Source organism: Haliaeetus albicilla, chromosome 27, assembly GCF_947461875.1.
Source record: "Haliaeetus albicilla chromosome 27, bHalAlb1.1, whole genome shotgun sequence".
Classification (NCBI taxonomy): Eukaryota; Metazoa; Chordata; class Aves; order Accipitriformes; family Accipitridae; genus Haliaeetus; species Haliaeetus albicilla.
This window is the reverse complement of record NC_091509.1, coordinates 16,328,446-16,348,008: the sequence shown is the minus strand read 5'-3', so window position 1 is coordinate 16,348,008 and position 19,563 is coordinate 16,328,446. Positions and strand designations below refer to the sequence as shown.

The 19,563-nt window shown below is 48.0% G+C and overlaps 1 protein-coding gene across 1 annotated transcript; it reads left to right on the top strand.

Moving 5' to 3' along the window:
• The first annotated feature begins 8,531 nt into the window (after window positions 1–8,531).
• LOC104313886 (neuropeptide Y receptor type 2) lies at window positions 8,532–10,032 on the top strand. The gene has a single exon (XM_009913075.2). It carries the CDS (start codon window positions 8,566–8,568, stop codon window positions 9,727–9,729), a length of 1,164 nt encoding a protein of 387 aa, XP_009911377.1. The 5' UTR covers window positions 8,532–8,565; the 3' UTR covers window positions 9,730–10,032.
• Window positions 10,033–19,563: the final 9,531 nt, after the last annotated feature.

The window sequence follows — 19,563 nt, the reverse complement described above, 5'->3', positions numbered from 1 at the left end:
TCTTGGGGACTTGCGCTGACTAATCCATGATTTAAGAGTTTGGATTTGCTGTCATCCAGCAAACAACATGTGCCAAAAATGACTGGAATTCACCCCATGGTCCTCTTGAAGGTTCACAGCTTCAGGCTGCAGCAAATTTCTCTCCTGTCAATCACTGCCTTTTCCCCAGGCATCGTATTCCTGCCTGGGGAAGAGAAGAGCTGTAGCAAAGGATTCTGGGGAAGGGGCAAGAAAAATCTTATGCTGGAAGAGAAAGGAGGAGAAAAAATATCTCTCCGAGCCCAATTCAACCATCCACTGCTGAGGACTCTGGGGAGGAGGAGTATCCATCCACCAGGAACACCGGGAATAGCATGCACCGCTCAATTCCCATTAGCTGCTCTTTGCCTCTCCCTGTGGACCACCGGGAGACAGCAACAGCCCCTTCCAAGTGGGTTTATCTTGTCCTGCTCCCCTCCACTCTCAGCTTTCCAAGGCAGCTAAATCAACAGCCTCGGGGAAAACAAAGGGGGAGAAGACACAAAACTCCCACAAAAATCCAGCTGGTGCAGCTGTTGGATTTGCCTGGCTGTCAGCGCCGGTGCGCCAAGCCCTTTCCTTCCTGAAAGGGAGATGGGGAGAGAAGTGAGAAGGATGGGACTCATGAGGACCCTTGTTCGAGTCTTGGGTTCAAATGCCACTTTCTGTGTGACTGACTTCAGGAATGCTCTCATTCTCCTTTTACTGCTGAGCCATTGGAGCATTTTCTTTTTCCTGGTGTATCGTGACTTTTGCGGCTCAGAAAGTTGGTTGAAAACACTCCCCATTTCCATTCTCACAAAGAAAAGGAAACCAAAGTCCACCATGGGGGTGAAGAGCAAGACTCCTCTGATAAAATTCTAGCTGTAGATACTCGAAGCCGAGGAGAAGTGTCCTCCTCCCTAACCTCTGGAACCATCTCCTAGCCCAGGTGAGCTGCAAACTCATATGTTGCCTGTGGTGGAAATGCAATGCTGGGAACACACCTAACTTCTCTTTGAAGGCAAAACCTTTGGCCAGGTAGGGAGCTGTGTTTCTCCTGCTTCCCTGTGCTGCCTGCAGGGTGCTTTCCTGGGCTCTGTCAAGCTTGGATTTTACAGATTTGGACATGAGGATGCTTCTTTTGTCCCTCTCCCTTTCTCTTGCTCCAGGTGTTTGGGCAGTGCTGAGCACCCCAAAATAGAAACTCACTTGGGTTCCTAGCTCCACACTGAATCTGGCTCTGGAACGGACCAAGCCATTGCCAAGTGGCTAAAACTTCTCTCCATTACTTTTATTTGCATTTCAAGAGCACCCCAAGGCCTGTCCCACAGCAGCAGCAGCCTGCTCTGTGCAGGGTGCTGTATAAGCACTGAGGCAGAGGAGGATGGGGTAAGGTCTGTGAAGGCTCTGCTGAGTTGCAGGATCTGCCGACCTCTTGCTGCAGGGGAGATGCACCCCTGGACAAGACCGTGCCAGTCCCAAACGAGTTTAAAGCCTGAGCAGATGGGAGAACTGCGGAGTGAGGGCAGATGGACACTTGCCCAGGTCAGTGGCACAGACGAGGAGCCTGCAGACCTCCAGCTCCCACCACTTCTCCCTGGAGAGGGAACTGGATGGGGTGGAAAAGCTTCTCTCTCCTCGATGCAAGAAGCCCCTCAGTGGCTGAACACTGTATAAACAGCAGCAGCAGGCTCCCTCCCCCTTTCCATTTCTGTTTGTTAAACACACGCTCCCTGCCTTTCTCTCATTCAGGAGCTAACACAGCATCCAGCTTGGTGAGACGGGGGCTGTCAGTCACCCTGCCAAGAGGGTGCTCTCCAGGTGCTCAGGGTGGGGTACCGAAGATAACCCCGGCGATGAAGCACCCTCCAGCAGCCCAGATCCTCGCCTGACCTCCTCGCTTTTCCGAGGACAGTTGCAGAAAAGTGCTTTTCACCCCTTTGCCACAGGTTGACTCCCAGAGTGGAGAGGACCAAGCGCTCCATCCTGGCCAGCAATGAGACGATAACTGGAGGTGAGCGGCTCGGCTCCTGAAGGAGGAGGATGCTCTAGGCTTTGCAGGTGGGTCGGGGAGGGTTCGTCTGAGCAGCAGGGCTGAGATGGGGCCAGGTTTTGGCCATGCCACATGGTTCAAGCAAAAAAGGTCCAAGCATCTTTGGGAAACTGAATTTGGGGACCGAGAGCCCTGAGAGCTGGAAAAGAGAAAGTGAACAAGAAATACTGGCAGGAGAGTTTCGAAAGGTCCCTGAGCAGAAGCAGGGAATGTGGGAAGCAGGTTGCTTAGTGAGAGCAGTCAGGAGAGCAGGTTGCTCCAGGGGGCTGCAGAAACCGGGCACGTACAGCTACAGACCAGCGTGCTGCAGGTGTGGGGCTGAGGTGCGCGGCTGTCTGAGAAATCCTGATCTCTCCCACAATCTGCCTCCTCGTGGCTTGGTACAAACCTCCCGTCAGCTCCTCCGTGCTGGGACTGCACACGTTGCTGGCACTCGGCTGGCTGCCAGAGATCAGTGCCCTCAAAGAGAGAGATGCAGAGGGAGATTAGGGGACTGCGGGAGGAAAATTGGTCCTTGCTTTCTTCCTGCACTCATTGCATGTTAATTCTTGAACAGAGAGAGCCTCTTACAGTCCTGTTGTCGCCCACATTTCACCTACAGAGTTTCTGGTCTGTCCCAAAGCAGAATACTGGCTTTTCTCCCTAGTTGTTCTGTTAGTGGGTTGTTATTTCGCTCTCCTCCCTTATCTCATCTACCCCAGACTCCCTAAATTTCAGGAGGTAACAGACTCCCCAGGTTAACCAGGATCCTTCCACCAAGCTGTCTTCTCCCTTCTGCAGCCCTGACAACTGGTGTGTCTCCATCACAGCGTCACCCGCTGAGCCCTGTCTCCCAGCCAGCCTCGCTCTGCTCCCGTAGTGCATCCCGCGGGGTAGAGGGCCCTGCACTGTTCCTCCTGCTTTCTGTCGGAGAAATGTCCAGCAGAAAGTGTGTACCCCTGCCAAATGGATCTCTTCTCATCACCTTCTTTTTCATCCTATCCTGAGCTGAGTGACTAAGGCATCCTCCTTGCCTCGTCCCCATCAGAGTCTTCCATGGCTCCAGCCTACGCAGGAATGTGCAAATATTTAGAGTGAGGAACCACAACAAATCCCTGGTGTATCTCCCCCTCCTTGCAGTTTGTGTCCCAGTGCCAGTACTACGCTGGGTTCCCCCGGGAGCAGCTCTGGGGCCCTGGAGCTTTGCAAGTGCAGGGGTAGCAATGTGTGTCTGATGCCATTAGGTTTCTGCACCAATGGGCCTAATCTGGGCATATAATTTACAGAGCTACAGCAGATGATGGGCAGGTCAGAGGGTCTTCCCTTCTGCCATAGTGTCACAGTAGGGCAATCACTCCTTTACTGGAGATGGAAGGACCTGGGACAATGTCTATCTGCTCTTTGGCTTCAGGAAATCATCCCAGAGCTGCTGTTTGTCCTGAAACCAGCCCATTGCACGGAAAAGGCAAACCCCCCTCCCTTCCATCAGTCACATTTTGCATTTTCATGCAGCTCCTGAAATCTATATTCAGGTTTTATCCTGAGAAATGCAGAGTCCTCTCTGGTGGTGAATGCAGGAGGCTGGAGTTAGCAAACTTGGGCTCTGCTCCCAGCCCTGCTGTGGATGTGCTGTGTGGCCTCTGGCAAGCTGGTTAATGTCCGTATCTCAGTTTATTGTGTTCTCCTCCCTTAAATGCTGTGTGTGGGGTGCAGGGCTGAACACTGCTGCCTCTTGAGTGTGGTAGGGGAACATGAAGGTGGTAGAAGGTGGCTTGCCCCAGGATGACAACCAAGTTCTGGTGATGATGGATGGTCTCAGACCTCCTTGCCACTGACACCCGACTGCTGCCAGATATGGGACTGGGGATGGGATGAGTCAGTGCTCCAGACAGCACTGCTGGAGATGAAGGGGTTTCATGGAGTTGAGCTGCTTTGGAGGAAGGACACAGCATGGAATAAATCAGTGAGCCAAGGCATGAATGTATCCATCAGCCTCAGCCCTCACACCCCAGTGCTTCTGTAGAAAGATTGTGGCTGTCATTAGCCAGAGAGCACAGGCTAGCCCAAGTCCCTCCAATTCCTCCTTTCAAATCAATAACTATGATAGAATTGTAATTCCTGGCCACGCTCTGAGCAATCTTTCTCCTTACCTCCCTCTTTTCTGCACTCCTTGTCCCCATGCTGCATGCCTGCTGGCTGCAGTGACCCTGGTCTCACTTCTTGGGACAAAAAGAGGAATTTTAATCAACAATCTCTGTTTTCTCCAGCTCTCTGCCCACCCCTCCAGCCCTGCTTTCTGAACCCTGCCAGGCTTTGCAGGTGGCTTTTCCAGGTCTGGATGTGCCCCGACAGATCTGGACCAGGCTGGCTGCGTGCCTGGGGCTGCAGCAGGGACATGGAGGGAGCTGGGGCATCCCCAGAAGCAGAGATGCGTGTGAGTCCCAGGGCACCTAGTCTAGGCCCTCTGTAGGAATGGATTTTTGGAGCTGTCATGGTGGTCACTGTCCCTCTCAGTCATCAATAGCAGTGTGCTCAGTGAAGGGCTGAGGTTTCGCAGCTCCTCTGTGCTTTCCCCTCCTCTCCCCCTCTTCCCAAAGGCTGAAGCCTGCTGGCACAGGGAACAGCTTTCTGCCTCGTTGGGAGCCATCCCTGGGTCCCAGCCCTGCCTCAGGTTGAACCTCAGCTGGAGGAGAGTGTGAGGGCAGGATCCAGGCAATGCCCTGTTTCTGCATCCCTTCATGGCAGCCCAGCACAGGGGAGAGGGCTTAGGGTAGTATTTCTGCCTCCTCCTGGTCTGCCCTGCTCTTTTGCTCTCCCAAAAGCAGTTGGCTCTCAGCTCCAAGGATTTTGTCATCTAGCCTGGCAGGGCTGCTGGGCATGGGAGCGTGTGCCTGACAGCAGCCTACACATATGCCAGCTCTTCCATTACTTGCTGGAACGGACCTTGGTCCACTCCTAGCAGCAGCCCTGCGACCTCCAGGCAGCCCCTGGAGTGGGAATATTTATTATGACCATTTTGTCTCTTAATTAAAATGCCTTAATTGATTTTTAATAGTTCCTCTTTGGAAAAAACCAAAGCAAACCAAATCAAATAATAACTCCATTAAGGCCATTTTGTTAGGAAGCGAAACAGCTCCAATAATCATGGTGTTCCTGGCTCCTCTCAGATGGTGGGTAGCTGCCAGTCTCCAGCAAAAGGAAATAGCCTGAGATGTGAACACGGGAACTGGCAGCCAGTTGGTGGGTGAGATGGGGGAAAAAGGGAAGGGAGTGTCCACTGGTGTCATGCCAGGACTTGGGTACTGAAAATAAATGGGACAGGCAAGCCACAGAAACGGAGATAACAAGTGATAGTGATAAAGCGATGCTAGACAATCTGGAAGGTATAAAAACCCAGACAGAGAGCAAGCAGGGAAAGCACAGCCACTGAAAGTGTGCCCAGCCCTTGCTCTGTTTCCTTCACGGACCTTGCTCTTCTGGCAGTAAGGTTTGCTTCGGGGCCAGCTGCAGCACGGAGTCGGAGGGATGCTGCTGCGCGTGGGTCGGGCTCTGTCGAAGAGGCTGTGGCTGTGCCCTGCCTGTTCCCCTGCTCCGTTTCCCACTGTGCCAGCTGCACGGGGCGGCTTTGAGCTCCTCTCCCCCGCTGTAGAAGTTGGGACGTCCCTTTGGTCTTTGGGGTTACCTTCCCAGGGCTGGGGGCAGCTGTGTCGTGGAGGTCTGAGATCACCCTTAAGCAAATCCTCGCCCCAGAAAATCCACCCACATTTCCCTCCTGCTGCTTAAAGCTACCTTCCTACCCTCTTAGCGGTAGCTATATGGTCTCCATTATCACGGTATCTGAGCCTAACAACTTCATTTAGAGGAATCATTGGCATAAATCGACCAGCAGTTAGACAAGTTAGGCAAGCCAACGGACATGGAGAGGGCAAGAGAAAGCAAGTGTGCAGGCAGGGGTGGTCTACCACAGGCAGCTCTTTTGCTGGGCTTCCGCAGGGGCCCAGGGTTTGCAGCCAGACGGGCAGATTCCTAGGAGCAGCTCCCAAGGGGGAATCACAACCCTTGCTCTGAGGCGCGATAAAGAACAAGTAGCCTTTTATTATTCATTGCAATGTAATTGCTGCCACCTTTACCATCTTGCCGCCATTATTTTACGGTATTTGTTTAAGGAACTAGCTGAAATGCAGGTGTTCTGCACAGAAAGCATTCTCCCTTCCCAAGGACAGGCTGTCCTTAAACATTTGGCTTGCAGGACATGGACCTGCAGAAGCCCACCAGCACCCAGTCAGCAGTGCTCCCATCTCACCTGGTACAAACCCAGAGCAACTCGCTCCTCAAAGAGTTTGAGAAGGTACTCAGCACTCTTGCCTCTAATTCCCAGCTTCATTTGAGCCCTCTGCCTGCCTCCCTCAGTGGCAGGGCATTATCCCCCCCTCTCTGCAGGTCAGAGAAAACATGATGCTCTGCAGACCACCCTTTTTGGGCAGAGTGATGACTTTTGCTCACTTTCGATCAAGCGTGCGGTGGGAATGAGGGCCACGCACACAGTGCTGGGGAGAGGGGATATGTGAGGGGCCACGTCCACCCCTCTCCGCATACCCCAGCAGCAATTCTGAGACACGGAGGCTGAGCAGGAGCCAGTAACAGAGCTGGCTTTTCTCCTGCTGTGTCTGGACCGAATGAAAACCCTGCCGTGACAATACTCTGCTGTTACAATGGCACCAAACGCCAGCCACGGTTCCTGACTGAGTCAGTTCTGGCTCGTCAGCTCTGGCTCATCAGTCAGGCTCCCTGCTCCCAAAGCCATATTCACGCGGACGTTTGAGCACCATGCAGCAGGAGGTTCACCGATGCCGGGGCTTTGGGTCTCGGACCTTTTTGTGCCTGGACGCTCAGCAATGGCTCTGCGGGAGGCTTGTTCACAACTTCATCGGTTTGCCCCCTGCACGTGCATGTCCCTGCAGGAGGTCCCTCCTCTGCAAAGCCGGCGGATGCCTGGGTGTCACTGACACTGAGGGGACAGACAGGTTCTTTTAGAGATCCTTGGCGATGGCACTAAATCGTGGTTACAATTAAAGCTTTATTTCCTTAACAGGATATTATGATTAGTACAGCACAGAATTTATGATCGCAACGGCACAGGATTTCTACAAGCAGAATCAATGTAGTACAATCTACAAGTAGTGTAGTACAGAATTTATAATACAACTTAACTTACAATTTATAATCACCTGGACCCTCTGCAGATCGGGTCAAACCCTAATATATGGTTTGCTGTATCAATATAACAATCATAATCCAGACTCGAAAATCCTATCAAAGAATATAAGTCACTCACTGAATGCTCGGAGGAAGCAGAGGACGGTGGGGGTGTCCCTGGCCACGGTGGGTCACAGGTCTCGCTGTCCAGCAGTTCCCCACTTACGACTTGTAATTGCTTCATTTTATGGACAGTGCTCTGGGTGCTGTTACGCTTCCCCGTTCTGTGACGGGGTCATCAACAACACCTGGCTGGCTGGGTGCCTGGGACCTTCAAGGCTGGCAAGGAGGGGAGTAATTGGCCTGGCGACCAGGAACCTTGAGGCTGGCAGGGAGGGGAAGAAGAAAACTCTTTTGTTTGTCTAGTTGGTTCACAGGACCTTCAGGGCCTGATAATGAGGGAAAGGGAACAAATACGTGACCCGCTCGGTCACAGAGAGTGGCTGCTTGCCTCATAAAATGGTATTAGTTATGCTAAACACACTACCAGGGCTTGGGAGCAGGGGTTTACCAGTCTTGGCAGTAGCATGACTAACAGGAGCAGTGGTGAGATGCAGGCAGAGACAGGGTGACAGATATTTTCACCTGGAGAGGTGAGAAATAAGAAACTGAAAAAACCTGGTGTGCAGCCTGGAAATAAATTGTTGTGGGGAGGTGGAGAAAAGCACCTTGAATTTGAGTGTCCTGTGTTTTTTTTTCCTTTCCTAGTTTTAAGGAGTTAGGACTCTCGGCATTTTTGTAGGCAAGTAAATCTCACCAAAGATGACTGACACCATCATCGATTTCTTCTGTCAGCCCCAAGAGGTCCCAAAATTTTGGCTTGTTTGAAGCGACTTCCCGGTTTTGCAAAGCCTAGCCTGAAGAAGCAGGAGAGGCAATGTGCAAAGGGGCTCCATGAGCAGGGGATATTTCAGGACCTACCAGTCTGGTCCTGGCTGGTTGAGAGGTTTTTCCCTCTTCAGTTCAAATAAACAGAATCTCAGAAACTTGTGTGAAAAGTTGCATTTTCCCCTGACCCTTCCCTGGAGAATTGGCATTCAACTGGTCATAGGCTCTAACAGGAGGTGTAAGAGAGCTGAAAGTATGAGGAAGGATGGGGGGTAATGGAGAAGGAAGGAGAATGTTGCTGCTGCTGCTGTTTAGCCTGAAATGCCATGTGGGACATGCCCTTTGAGTCTCAGTTCTTGCAGATCTTCTGCTGTCTCCCGTGCTCTCACTTCTGCTGTGTCTGTGTTCCAGACCTCCTTCTCCTCCTGACGGAAAGTCTCAGGCCAGGCATGGGACTGTTGGAGGGAGCCAACAGCACCCTCACCATGGAGAAGACAGCATTAGATGAGAAGCTGCCACAGGGCTGGCATGCCAAGGACTTTGTCACTCCTAGCCAGGATCTCTCTGGGTCCCGCAGTGTTATGATGGACAGCACCAAGATCCTGGGGGTCCAGGTTGTTCTGATTGCCGCCTACTCCCTCATCATTCTGCTGGGGTTCATCGGCAACTCCTTGGTCATCTATATCATAGTGAAGTACAAGACCATGAGGACCGTCACCAACTTCTTCATAGCTAACCTGGCCCTGGCAGATCTGATGGTGGACACACTCTGTCTGCCTTTCACCCTAGTGTACACGCTGCTGGACGAGTGGAAGTTTGGAGCTGTTCTTTGTCATCTGGTCCCTTACGCTCAAGCTCTGAGTGTCCATGTGTCCACTCTCACCCTTACTGTGATTGCCCTGGATAGGTATCGGTGTATTGTTTTCCATCTGGACAGCAGGATTTCCAAGAAGCTCAGCTTCACTATCATAGCCATCATGTGGCTAGCAGCAGCTGTCCTAGCAGGTCCTCTGGCCATCTTCAGAGAGTACCGATATGAGGAAATCCCATCCATCAACCTCAAAATGGCTGTCTGCTCAGAAAAATGGCCTTCTGGTAATAACAGAGATGCCACTATCTACAGTCTGTCCATGCTCCTCCTGCAGTATGTTTTTCCTCTTGCAATTATTTGTTATGCCTATACCAGGATCTGGTTCAAGCTCAAAAACCATGTCAGTCCCACTTCTAGGAATGAAAACCAGTGCCGGAGGAGGAAGACAACCAAAATGCTAGTGATGGTGGTTGTGGTATTTGCCGTCTGTTGGCTCCCCTTCCACATATTCCAGCTTGCCATTGATCTTGATCTGGTTCTTATCTTCCATGAGTACAAACTTCTGTACACTGTCTTCCATGTTGGGGCCATGTGCTCGACATTTGTCAACCCCCTGCTCTACGGATGGATGAACAAGAACTACCGGAATGGCTTCCTTATGTTCTTCCGTTGCCAGAACAAGCCAGAAAGCATCCACACTGAAGGCTCGGTTAGAGGGAGGTCGTACATCTTCAGGGCCAACACCCTCAATGGGAGCATCAAACAGACTCCTGGCAACGGACCACTGCCCACAGAGGTTTAGGGATGGGACATCTACCTCTGGGACTGAGGCTGACTGAGCCCAGAGACATTCTTGGGTGAATGCCTTTTTGGGTGGAACATTGTGTGGCAAAAACATTATAGCTACCACAGCTACGTAGAAATACCCCCTGTATCTCTCAAATCAATAAATATGGTGTATTTCTGTCTGACCAAGCAAATTAATTTTTCCTTTCTCTGCATTCAAGTTATGCATGCAAAAGCATGAAAAATTACACACAGAGGCTTTCATTTAGCCAGCAAAATACGCCCTTTTTGCTATTTCCATTTGCCAAAGTGCTTTGCTAAACCTTTTACCCTCTGACATGTTACACATTACAAATGGAGAACCTTTATTGTTCATCTGTACGTCTCCTACCCAAAAGCCTTAATGATCCATCTTTAGCTAATGCTTCCCAGGGGAGGGAGACCTACACTCTTCTGCAAACATGGGCTGGTTAGTGCCATCACTCCGCAGTCCTGGGAAGGGAGCAGGCTGGTGCAGGTTGAAGCTGGGCAATCCATGATCTCTTGCACAGCATTTACATGAATCTGCATTTGCAACCCATGGGATGAGCTCTCATCCTCAGAAAGCCCAGGAGGTGGCAGTGGCACAATTTACCACAGTTTCCTTTACAAGTGCCAAAGCAAGGCTTTGGGGACACCTCATTAGCCAGGGAGCTTGTGAGCCAGCACCCTGGATTTAGCAAGGAGAAGAGCAGGCAGAGAACCAGATAGGAAAGGAAAGAGCTGGGACAGCTGACCAAGAGGACTGAAACTGAACCTAGGGGATTGGCAAAGGTGATCTCCTCCAGACCCTAAGATGTGGCTCCTGCCATGCAATAACTCAGCGAGTGCCAGCATGACCAGAGAGGCAAAACTGCTGACGACACCATTCTCCAAGGCACTCAGAGGGTTTTAAAGCTTTACTCTTTCTGGGGTTGGAGGTAGTATGGGTCTGTACATGGGTGCTTCAGTTCAGAAGACAGATGTAACCTGCTTGCATGGTTGTCACAGATGAGGCATTCTCTGGCAGAAGAAGACATGGAGACAAAGGAAGATGTATTCTTTCAAACCAAACTATATGTTCTCCTCCCTAAGGCTGTGTCAGCTGGGGAGCATATTTTTAGCTCTGCCATCAAAGGAGCCTTGATTGCTAGTGTGATCTCAGCAGCTCGTCATTGGTGTTGTCCCTAAAAGTCAGTGTTCATGAGATTGGAAAGTAACTCCCAGATGCAGGAAAGAGACTCAACGGACCTCCTTATTAAAGATAAAAAGAAAATAAAAGCTATGATTTGTAGGTCTTCACTGGAGCAAGGACAAGAGGTAAGAGGACTTGCAGTACTGAGTATGCCAGCCTGGATCAAGCTGCTGAGCTGTCACATCTGGGGTCCTCAGGAGATGAATTGTCAAAGGGCTCTCTGATCCTCTGCTCCATTTTCCTAAATAGGTACAAGAAAGTGGTCTCTGGTTCCTTCCCGAGGGACATCACTGCCAGGCAGGGGCTGCAGACCACACTCCACACTTGGAGGCATGGGCATGCTGATGCCTAATAACTTCCCCAGCACCTGATCCTGCAGATCACAGCCTGTTTTTCTTTTCAGGGAGCTTCAGGATCTATGAAGATCCTGTCAGGAAGTCACTGATGTTCCAGTAAAAGGGTCATCTGCTTCCTGACAGGACAAGACATGATGGGAGAACCAAGACACAGTAAACCCTCCCCATGTGAAGGGCCGTGGCATGGCGGTGGGCATTTGCTCTTTCATCCTGATGGAAGGAGGAGGATATTCTCCTCCACAGCACTGGTAAATTCTGTCCCTACCTAATAAGCTGACCATTTGTACAATCCATCCTCCTGAGGAACTCTCCCCATGTTTCCATCAAACTCCAAGATACAAGGAAATGTTTGTGTTGCAAAAGCAGCTTAAATGAGTGGAAAGAATTCAACTATTACCAATAAACACTTCAGAAAGTGATTTAACACTCAATAATATATGTCAGAGTAAAATAAAACATTCAGCAATGCTAGCTTGGAAGCCAATCACGCTGCCAGCTGAGATGGATGAGGAGCTAAATTGCTCTTCTAGAGGCCTTGCCAAAGGTTTTGTCCTGTGACACCACACACAGTATCTGACTGTGGAGCAAGGCAGATAATGACATTATGAATGGCTGTTTAATTTTGAGCCCAGACTTTTAAACTAAATATGGATAAATAAATAAATAGACCCAAGCTCTTCACAAATAAATACTGGCAGTGGCATTTATAGGGCAGAGGGATTTTTATGCTGGAGCAAACTGAGAAGGAGAAACTATTTACTTGAAGCGTAACAGCAAATTTCTGTTTGCTTTATTTAATATACTTGTGCAGCTTTACTGATAGATTTCTGCCTGCAAGCCTGCTGCTTTTTCCTTGCTGTTGGAAAAAGTTACAACCTTCCACACCGACTGCTGGCAGGGAAATCGGCTCTCGGTTGTGTGTACATGTCCCTGTGGAAAACCACGATGCCTGTATTGATGGAAAGTGGCCCTAGTGTCCACTGCCAAACAGAACAAGAGCAGGTGGGGAGCAAGGAAGCGAAGCTTCTTGCCAAAGGTTGATTTGGACAAATAAATAGTATGTTATAGACTTTCATGACTGCATAGAAGACAGGAATGAATTTGTTTCCATGAAACAGAAATCTGCTGGAGATGAAGGTTCCCCAAATATTAACACTCTGCTAAAGATGGCCTTACTGCCATGATCAGTTCCATGAAACCAAAGACCAGAAGCATTTTAAGTTTTTGAACTATTTAGAGCTCAGGACAGGGTATGACCCTGCTCTATTGGTGTCAAGGGCAGATCCTCTAGTAGTTACAGATATTCTTGGAGTCAAAGGCATCTTCCCACTGCCTGCTCCTTGCCAAAGGTGCATCAGTGAATGCCCGCCAAGCTGGGCTTCTCTCTGCAGAGCTGGCCCTGGTGTTACTGATGTGGGGCGGAATGACACATGCCAATGGCACAACAGCTGACAGGGATAAGGTATTTCATTGCAGAGTTAGAAACACAGGGACAAAAATGAAAATGAACAAGTGTATCATCAAAGCTTGTCTAGAAGACAGTGTTGTTCCTGGTGACCAAACAAATTTCCTCTAGGGCTTTTCCTGATTCTTGCTGACATCCTTCTCAAAATGCTGCTTCACTGAACCAACCCAAGGATATTTCACAGCTTTTAGGAGGGGGGTGCTGAATTTCCTGAGAAACACCCTATTTCTTATGCTAGGACACTCTTTCTGGTCACATCATACAAATCTTGTGTTATAAAAATACCACTGAACAGTTCTTAATTGCCAAGCGATCCCTAGCAGATGATTAACTTTGATTAGACACCACAGGTGGGGATGCCTCTAACTATCCCATGCAACCATTACTCACATGCCAGACAAATACAAGAACAGCTGAGACATGGCAACATCATCATTTAAAAACAGCAGCATCAATAATTATTGTTCCCTATTACAGGCTGCTCTAAGAGATCTCAAGAGTCCCAGAGTCTCTTACAAACTTCCAAGCTTGACAAAGCACATTGAAATTTGCAGAGCAAAGGTTGTGTGTGCTTTGGACACAGGAGGCTCTCCAAGCAGTAGAAATTTTGCCTCTAAAACACTTAGTTTGCTCTGAAAATTCTTTCGCATTTGATTTCCAAAGCATGTATGTCTGTAACAAGCTAGTGCGTGTAAAGAGAGCAAAGGTTTGGGCTTTTTACTTTTCCTTGTCTTAAGGCAATACATACAGCCAGCATTTAGATCAATGCCGGGTCCTTCGGTCAGGGCTCTGTTAGAATCAAAGACGTGACACACTCCTGTGTACGCCTGTGCTTCATCCTGCTCCTATCAAGGCCAGATCCATCCCCTCGCGGCGCTCTGCCCTGCAGTAACATGTGCCCTCTCCCATTACCCACGGCAGCCCAAGTGAACAACATCAAATGGCACATGTTTTATTCAATATGCCCACAAATGTATCGGCAGAAACATTGCTCGGAGCTTTTCACAAAGGCTCTGTAGGGAAATACCTACTAGACCAGGAAAGAAGCGGTTCCTCTAACATACGCTAATACAAGAGGGGCTGGAGTGCTATTCTGCTGAAGGAGGTCACAGACAGCTCAGTGTTTCCCTTGATATCAGGTGTTAATCTTATCATTGTTACAGCTAACATGGTCTGAAACAAAATTAGCCTTTGTTTGGGCAGGAGCTGTGGACTTGGCGTTTTCTTTGTGTGTCTTTGTCTCTCAGCTCGTTTATTGGGTGATTTTACCAGCGTCTCTGAATGTGCTGGGTTTTAAATAAGGCCGCAGGATCAGCTAACCTGGTGAAAATCAGGAATTACTGCAATAATCCAGAAAAAAGAAAGGATTCTGGGTTCATATGGGTGAGCAGAATTTGGTCCCTTGCATTTGAAAAAACAGAGTTTTGTCTTCCTTTCAGTTTTCCCTTATCTAGCTTGAGATTCTTCAAGTGCCAAAAATAATATTGCATATTACTGCCAGAACATTTATCTTCTCTTTGAGCTCATTTCAGAGAACGGATTTGTTCAGGAGGGCCTGGGAGGGGAAGAAGCCTAGGTTTTTAAAGCTCATCGTTATCTCAGTCTCGGTGTTTTGTAAGTTAAAAGACAAATCAGAAAAAGACAAAGTCACTCACACATGCCGAGGGAGGTACCAATTTATCTTCAGACAACAGATTTAATTTTCTATCCAGACACCCCAGCACCCTTTGCTAAAGTGTTGTATGTATATGGGGCTGAATGAGGTTGTGGGAGGAAAGCATTTTTCTGCTGCTAATAGCAATACCTTAGTGTCACTCATGATTTATAGCCAGCAAAGAATGCTTTTTCTGGTCTATGTTCTGCTCAGTGTAATGAGTACAGAAGGAATAGTGCGGATGCCTCATGGAGCTCACAGGAGGAGATCTTCATTAGTTCAGTCCTCTCCAGTGTGGCAGCAAAGACCGTGAACATTAGAGGAGAAACACTTTTGTTTATAACTAGCTTATTGAAGTGCACAAGCATGGAGTTGTCACCGTGTCACTCTGCTAATGTGTCACAAACTTCCAGACACTGTTTGTCTTCAGGATGCGCAGGCAGCTCAGCTACAAGGTGCTTCTCCTTGCTGCTGTGTGGAAGGAAGAATGAAAACAGGTCACGGAACAAGATTTCAAGATATTCGGGACAGGATGAGCCCCTGGATGAAATCTGGAGGTTAATACGGTTCTTTATGGAACGTGAGGTAGATTGTTGGCTCTGTTGGGACCAGGATAAGTAACACCAAAAGGGGAATGAACTCTGCCATGGTGCAGGAAGAACAGAGCCTCTATCAGACTAGAGACAAGTAAGAAATAACAGCAAACCTGGAGCCATCATGGCCAGTATTCTGCCTTAGATAGAAGCAATAAAAGATAGTGTTTAGGGAAAGTATGCTAACTTGGCCACTTTAGTGGTCCATTCCCCTCATACCCCTAGCAGCAGCCACAACTGTTATATTAGAGATGTCTAGACCATTTAGTATCCATTTCTAGACTTTTTGTTTGTGATTTTGTCTAATCCCTTCCTGATTCTGACAATTCTGTCTGCTTCCACAGCCTCCTGTGGCAGCCAGTTCGAGCAGTTCTCTCCCCATGGTGTAAAAAAGTACTTTTATCTGTTAAAACCAATCCCCTACTAGTTTCAGCAAATGCCCTCTGGTTCCGGTACTGTGGGACTTGCTGAATAGCAGCTGAACCAGTGCTTACCCAGTGCCTTCTTCATTTTGTAAATCTTAATGCCTGCTCCTTCTCCAGCTTTCTCCTCTCCTAGCTCAAGTCGCATCTTCTCCTAAGGCAGCTTCTTCATCCCTGATCATCTTATTTTCTCTTCTGTGGACCTCCTCTAGTTCCACATATATCACAATGGGCTGAATTTTGCTCATAATTCCTGTGAAGGAGTGGGATCTATCAGCTTTGTTCCAATCTTGCTTGAGATCAACCATATGAGTGCTTTTAAGTATGTGTGGGGGAAGGACACCTCTTGATAAAATGTCAGGCTGCCTCTCCCTGGCTGCAGCATCATTGTATTCTTAACAAAATCTCATTACACTGGTCACTGAGTCAGTTCAGTGACTCACAAAATGCATCCCCAGTTTTGTTTTTGAAGACAAGAGCCACAAGGGCAGTGAGATCCCTACCTCACCTTGAACTCTGTATCTGGCAGATTTATCCAGGGGCAAGACTGAAGTCCAAATGATCCTGATCCCGGACTAGCGTCCTAAATCACAGCTTCATCTGTCCATTCTACAAAACAGAAAAACAAAGACTTGTGCATTTCAGGAAAAGAGTGATGAGTTTTTGTTACTTGGCAACTGTCGCTCCCACATATTTTGGAAGAATTTGAGAACACCCTGCGCCTCTCAGAAATTAACCAGCTTAGGTGAGGAGGAAGGGAACTGGCAGCAGGTCCCCAGAACTTTGAGCTGGGAAGATCTCTTGGGGCTCATGAAGCAAAAAGTGCTTTATGTCTGCATGCTCCTCAGCTTGTCTCCTCAACGTGACTGTCTGCATCAGTTTCTGGGCTCTTCATGGTGAAATAATCCATTGTTCTGCCATTTCTGTCTCGCAGAAGCATTTCACAGCCATCTGAATGTGCTCTAATCCACCTGCCAGCTGCAATCAGCACACAGCACGGTTGCATTCCTGTCAGCCAAGATTTGAGCACCAGAAACAAAAACCTTCAAAAGAGGAATCAGCAAGAGATCTGTGTGTGAAAACTGTGGAGGGGGCAGTCAAACCTGAGGGCTTGGTGAAAGTACACACAGTGATAGCAAACCGAGGCAATGAGGCCAGAGTAAAATTTGACTTGCTTTCTGCAGTGGCAATTGACTTCAGACAGGAATTCAGACATGATTATTAAAACAATAATTTAGGGCTTCAGTTGCTGGGAGCTAATCTCCAAGGTTGAACTCAGCAGATGGCTGTGTAAGTGGACCCCAGCTAATGCATTTATGCAGTGGTTCAGCATTTTTGGTCCAGTTTTGTTACTGACAACTTTGCTATGTGAAATCCCATTTCTTCTTCCTAGGTTAGATAAAAGAATCTAGTGGTCTCAAAGTGCAGATCTCAACTGTCCGAGACAACCCTGCAGTACCCAATTAAATAAAGCTAAGAGAGCAAAACTAGCATGGCAAGATCTGATTGAAATTGTCTGTTGCTTCAAGGAGTGCAATAACATGAGATTGCTATGGTGGCAAAGATGTCTTACTAAAGCATAGGGTTCATTGGTCTTTGTAAGGTCTGCCTGGCACCACAGTCCTTCGTTATGTGAAATTCCAATTGGCTTCATGCAAAATCAGTGAGAGTTGGGTCATTAATGCCCAACAGTTTGTTTGGAATCCTGGTCTTTGTAATTATGTCATTAAAAGGACATGAGCTAATCTCACTGCAACCCAAGCAGCTAGAACAGCCTGGCAAGAACTCTCTTTGAAATGCAGCTATTAAAGTACTTCTCATAGATTTCCCAGACAGCAGGGAGATGTTCTGGGTATTTTAATCATATACATGCTGTAAGAATAGTATAAGAAAAGATCATAGGAAATAAATGCAAGTTTATTTATTTGGCTCTGGCTAAACCATTCCTGATTGCAGAGTGTCTCACCTCTTCCAAGGCTCCTGTGATGGAGATTTCATCCACTCCCTGCACAGTCTGTTCTGAGCCCTTCCTAATGTTTAACCAATAAATCTCTCTTACTGCAATCTCTTACTTCTTGTCTCCTGGCAGACACAGATAATAGTTTATTACCTTCTATACTGCACCTTTACATTTTTAAAGGATATTATTATGCATCTCTTCCCTCCCCTCCAGACTAAGACAAGTCATTTTTTTCTGTCCTTCCTCAAAGGGCTCATTTGCTGTACCTTTGTTTGTTCTTGCTGTTCTCCTCTGGACTTTCTGTATTCAACAGCCAGTAGTTCTGCAGGTAAACAAAAGGACTGAAGGAGGTAAAAAGGTTCTGCAGAAATGTTAGATTCTCTGAGCAATCACTCCATATACTGGAATACATAATGGGGAACTGCTCTTTTCCAAACACAGTCACTGCCTCTACACTATGGCAGGAGACCAGGGTCTTTGTTTCGCTGTCAGCAGAGCTATTTCCATGTTCTGACTCATTAACAGCTGTTTCTACACGGGTAAAAGCAGCAGCACTTTGCAGTGTTATTCAAGCCGTCACAGGTGAAAACTATGAGGGAAAAGTTTCCCTACAAGTTGCATCAGTCATGTGGAGTTTTGCACCTCGTGAGTGTTGCCTTGTGTTTGCAGCTCTGGCTGTGTCCATAGCATGACCATGCACATGGCCCTGTTCTCTAGGACACAGGGACACAAGATACAGGAGGTCACAGTCATCGTGTCCAAACTTGCCTTTCCCAAGGAACCTGGCGCCTCGCAAATGTGTCTCCCTCTGAGTCAACCTCAGGACTATTTTGTGCTACTTGGCAGCTGTCTGCACTCCCCATCCCTGCTGTGAGTGCAGCAGTCACTTCCTTACCCCCTTTAATTTACAGACAGGCCCAGGGAACCTTCAGGCTGTGGCTGGACCCCCATTCTTGGATCCAGTGGCACTGGTGGAAGAGGTTGCAGTCCCCAGCCCCACCAAGGTGCCTAAGCAAACAGCTCAGCCAGCAGACCAGCAACACAGGGGCAGTGCCGACATCTCACTGTCCCTGGTATCCCCCATTCAGGGGACATTTAATTGCTACTTCTTCCACTCTGCCTCGAAGAACACCACTTGTATTGTATCTCCTTGTATTGTGGATAGAAAGTAATATTCTTTTCAGTTAGTTCTCTCTTCCAGCTTTGTCAAATCCTAGATCTTAAACTGCTGAGCCTTGCTTTCCTCTTCTGTGAAACAGGACAAGTGCAGCACCCAGAGGCTTGTAAAACATGTCGTATGTGCCAGCTGAATAGCGCTACTGCAGTAAAAAAACATTATAATTGAACACATCTTACAATAATTATGTTTCCATCAGTCGTGTATTAAGGAGGCAGACCTTACTTGGAAAGTGCTTTAAATACTCAGGGAAAAATAACTTTTGAATTCTCAGGGGTAAATATTTATTCCAGGCTCTCAAAAAAGTAATGATTTGTGAATCCAGGTGTGGGAGGGTTTTTAATGGCGACAGTGCCTGGAATTTTTAGTAGCAGCATCTACTACTTTCAATGTGGAGTATGAGTATTGACTGAAGGATGACCACAGGCTTTGCTCTACTGCTCATAAGCATTTCTGAACTGTTTGGACAAGAATGATTCTAAAGAAATAGCAACACAGTTGTTTTCTGTTCCAAGGAAGCTAATTAAAAAAAGCAATTTTTCGCCAGTTCTTGTTGTCTTGTGCTTCCCTCCCTGACGATTGCTAAGATGAGCAATTAGAATAAGGAGCTTCCTCTGCTGAAACCACTTTGGAAGATTACAAGCTCTGGGCTGTAGCATCAGTGAACAGCCTGAAGAGAAGCATGGGGCACCCCCGCTACAAAGCAAATTTACAATGTTGTGTGCATACCCCAGGAATCGGCAAGACAAAAAATTAAATTTAGGAGCAGCATGGAGGTGACCTCCTGAAGCAGAACATCTATCACAGACAGACTGGGAAGGTAGAAAGCAACCTGCTCTCATGGCTTTTATGATCAGGTCATGTCTTCACTAATCTGTGATCCATGTTGCATCAATTATTAATGGAGACATTTATTTCTCCTTTTTTTTTAACATAATACTCCCCCACCCCACCCCCACCCCAACTTGCAACCCTTTTATTCAAGGGTCTCAAAGTGGCTCACGATTACC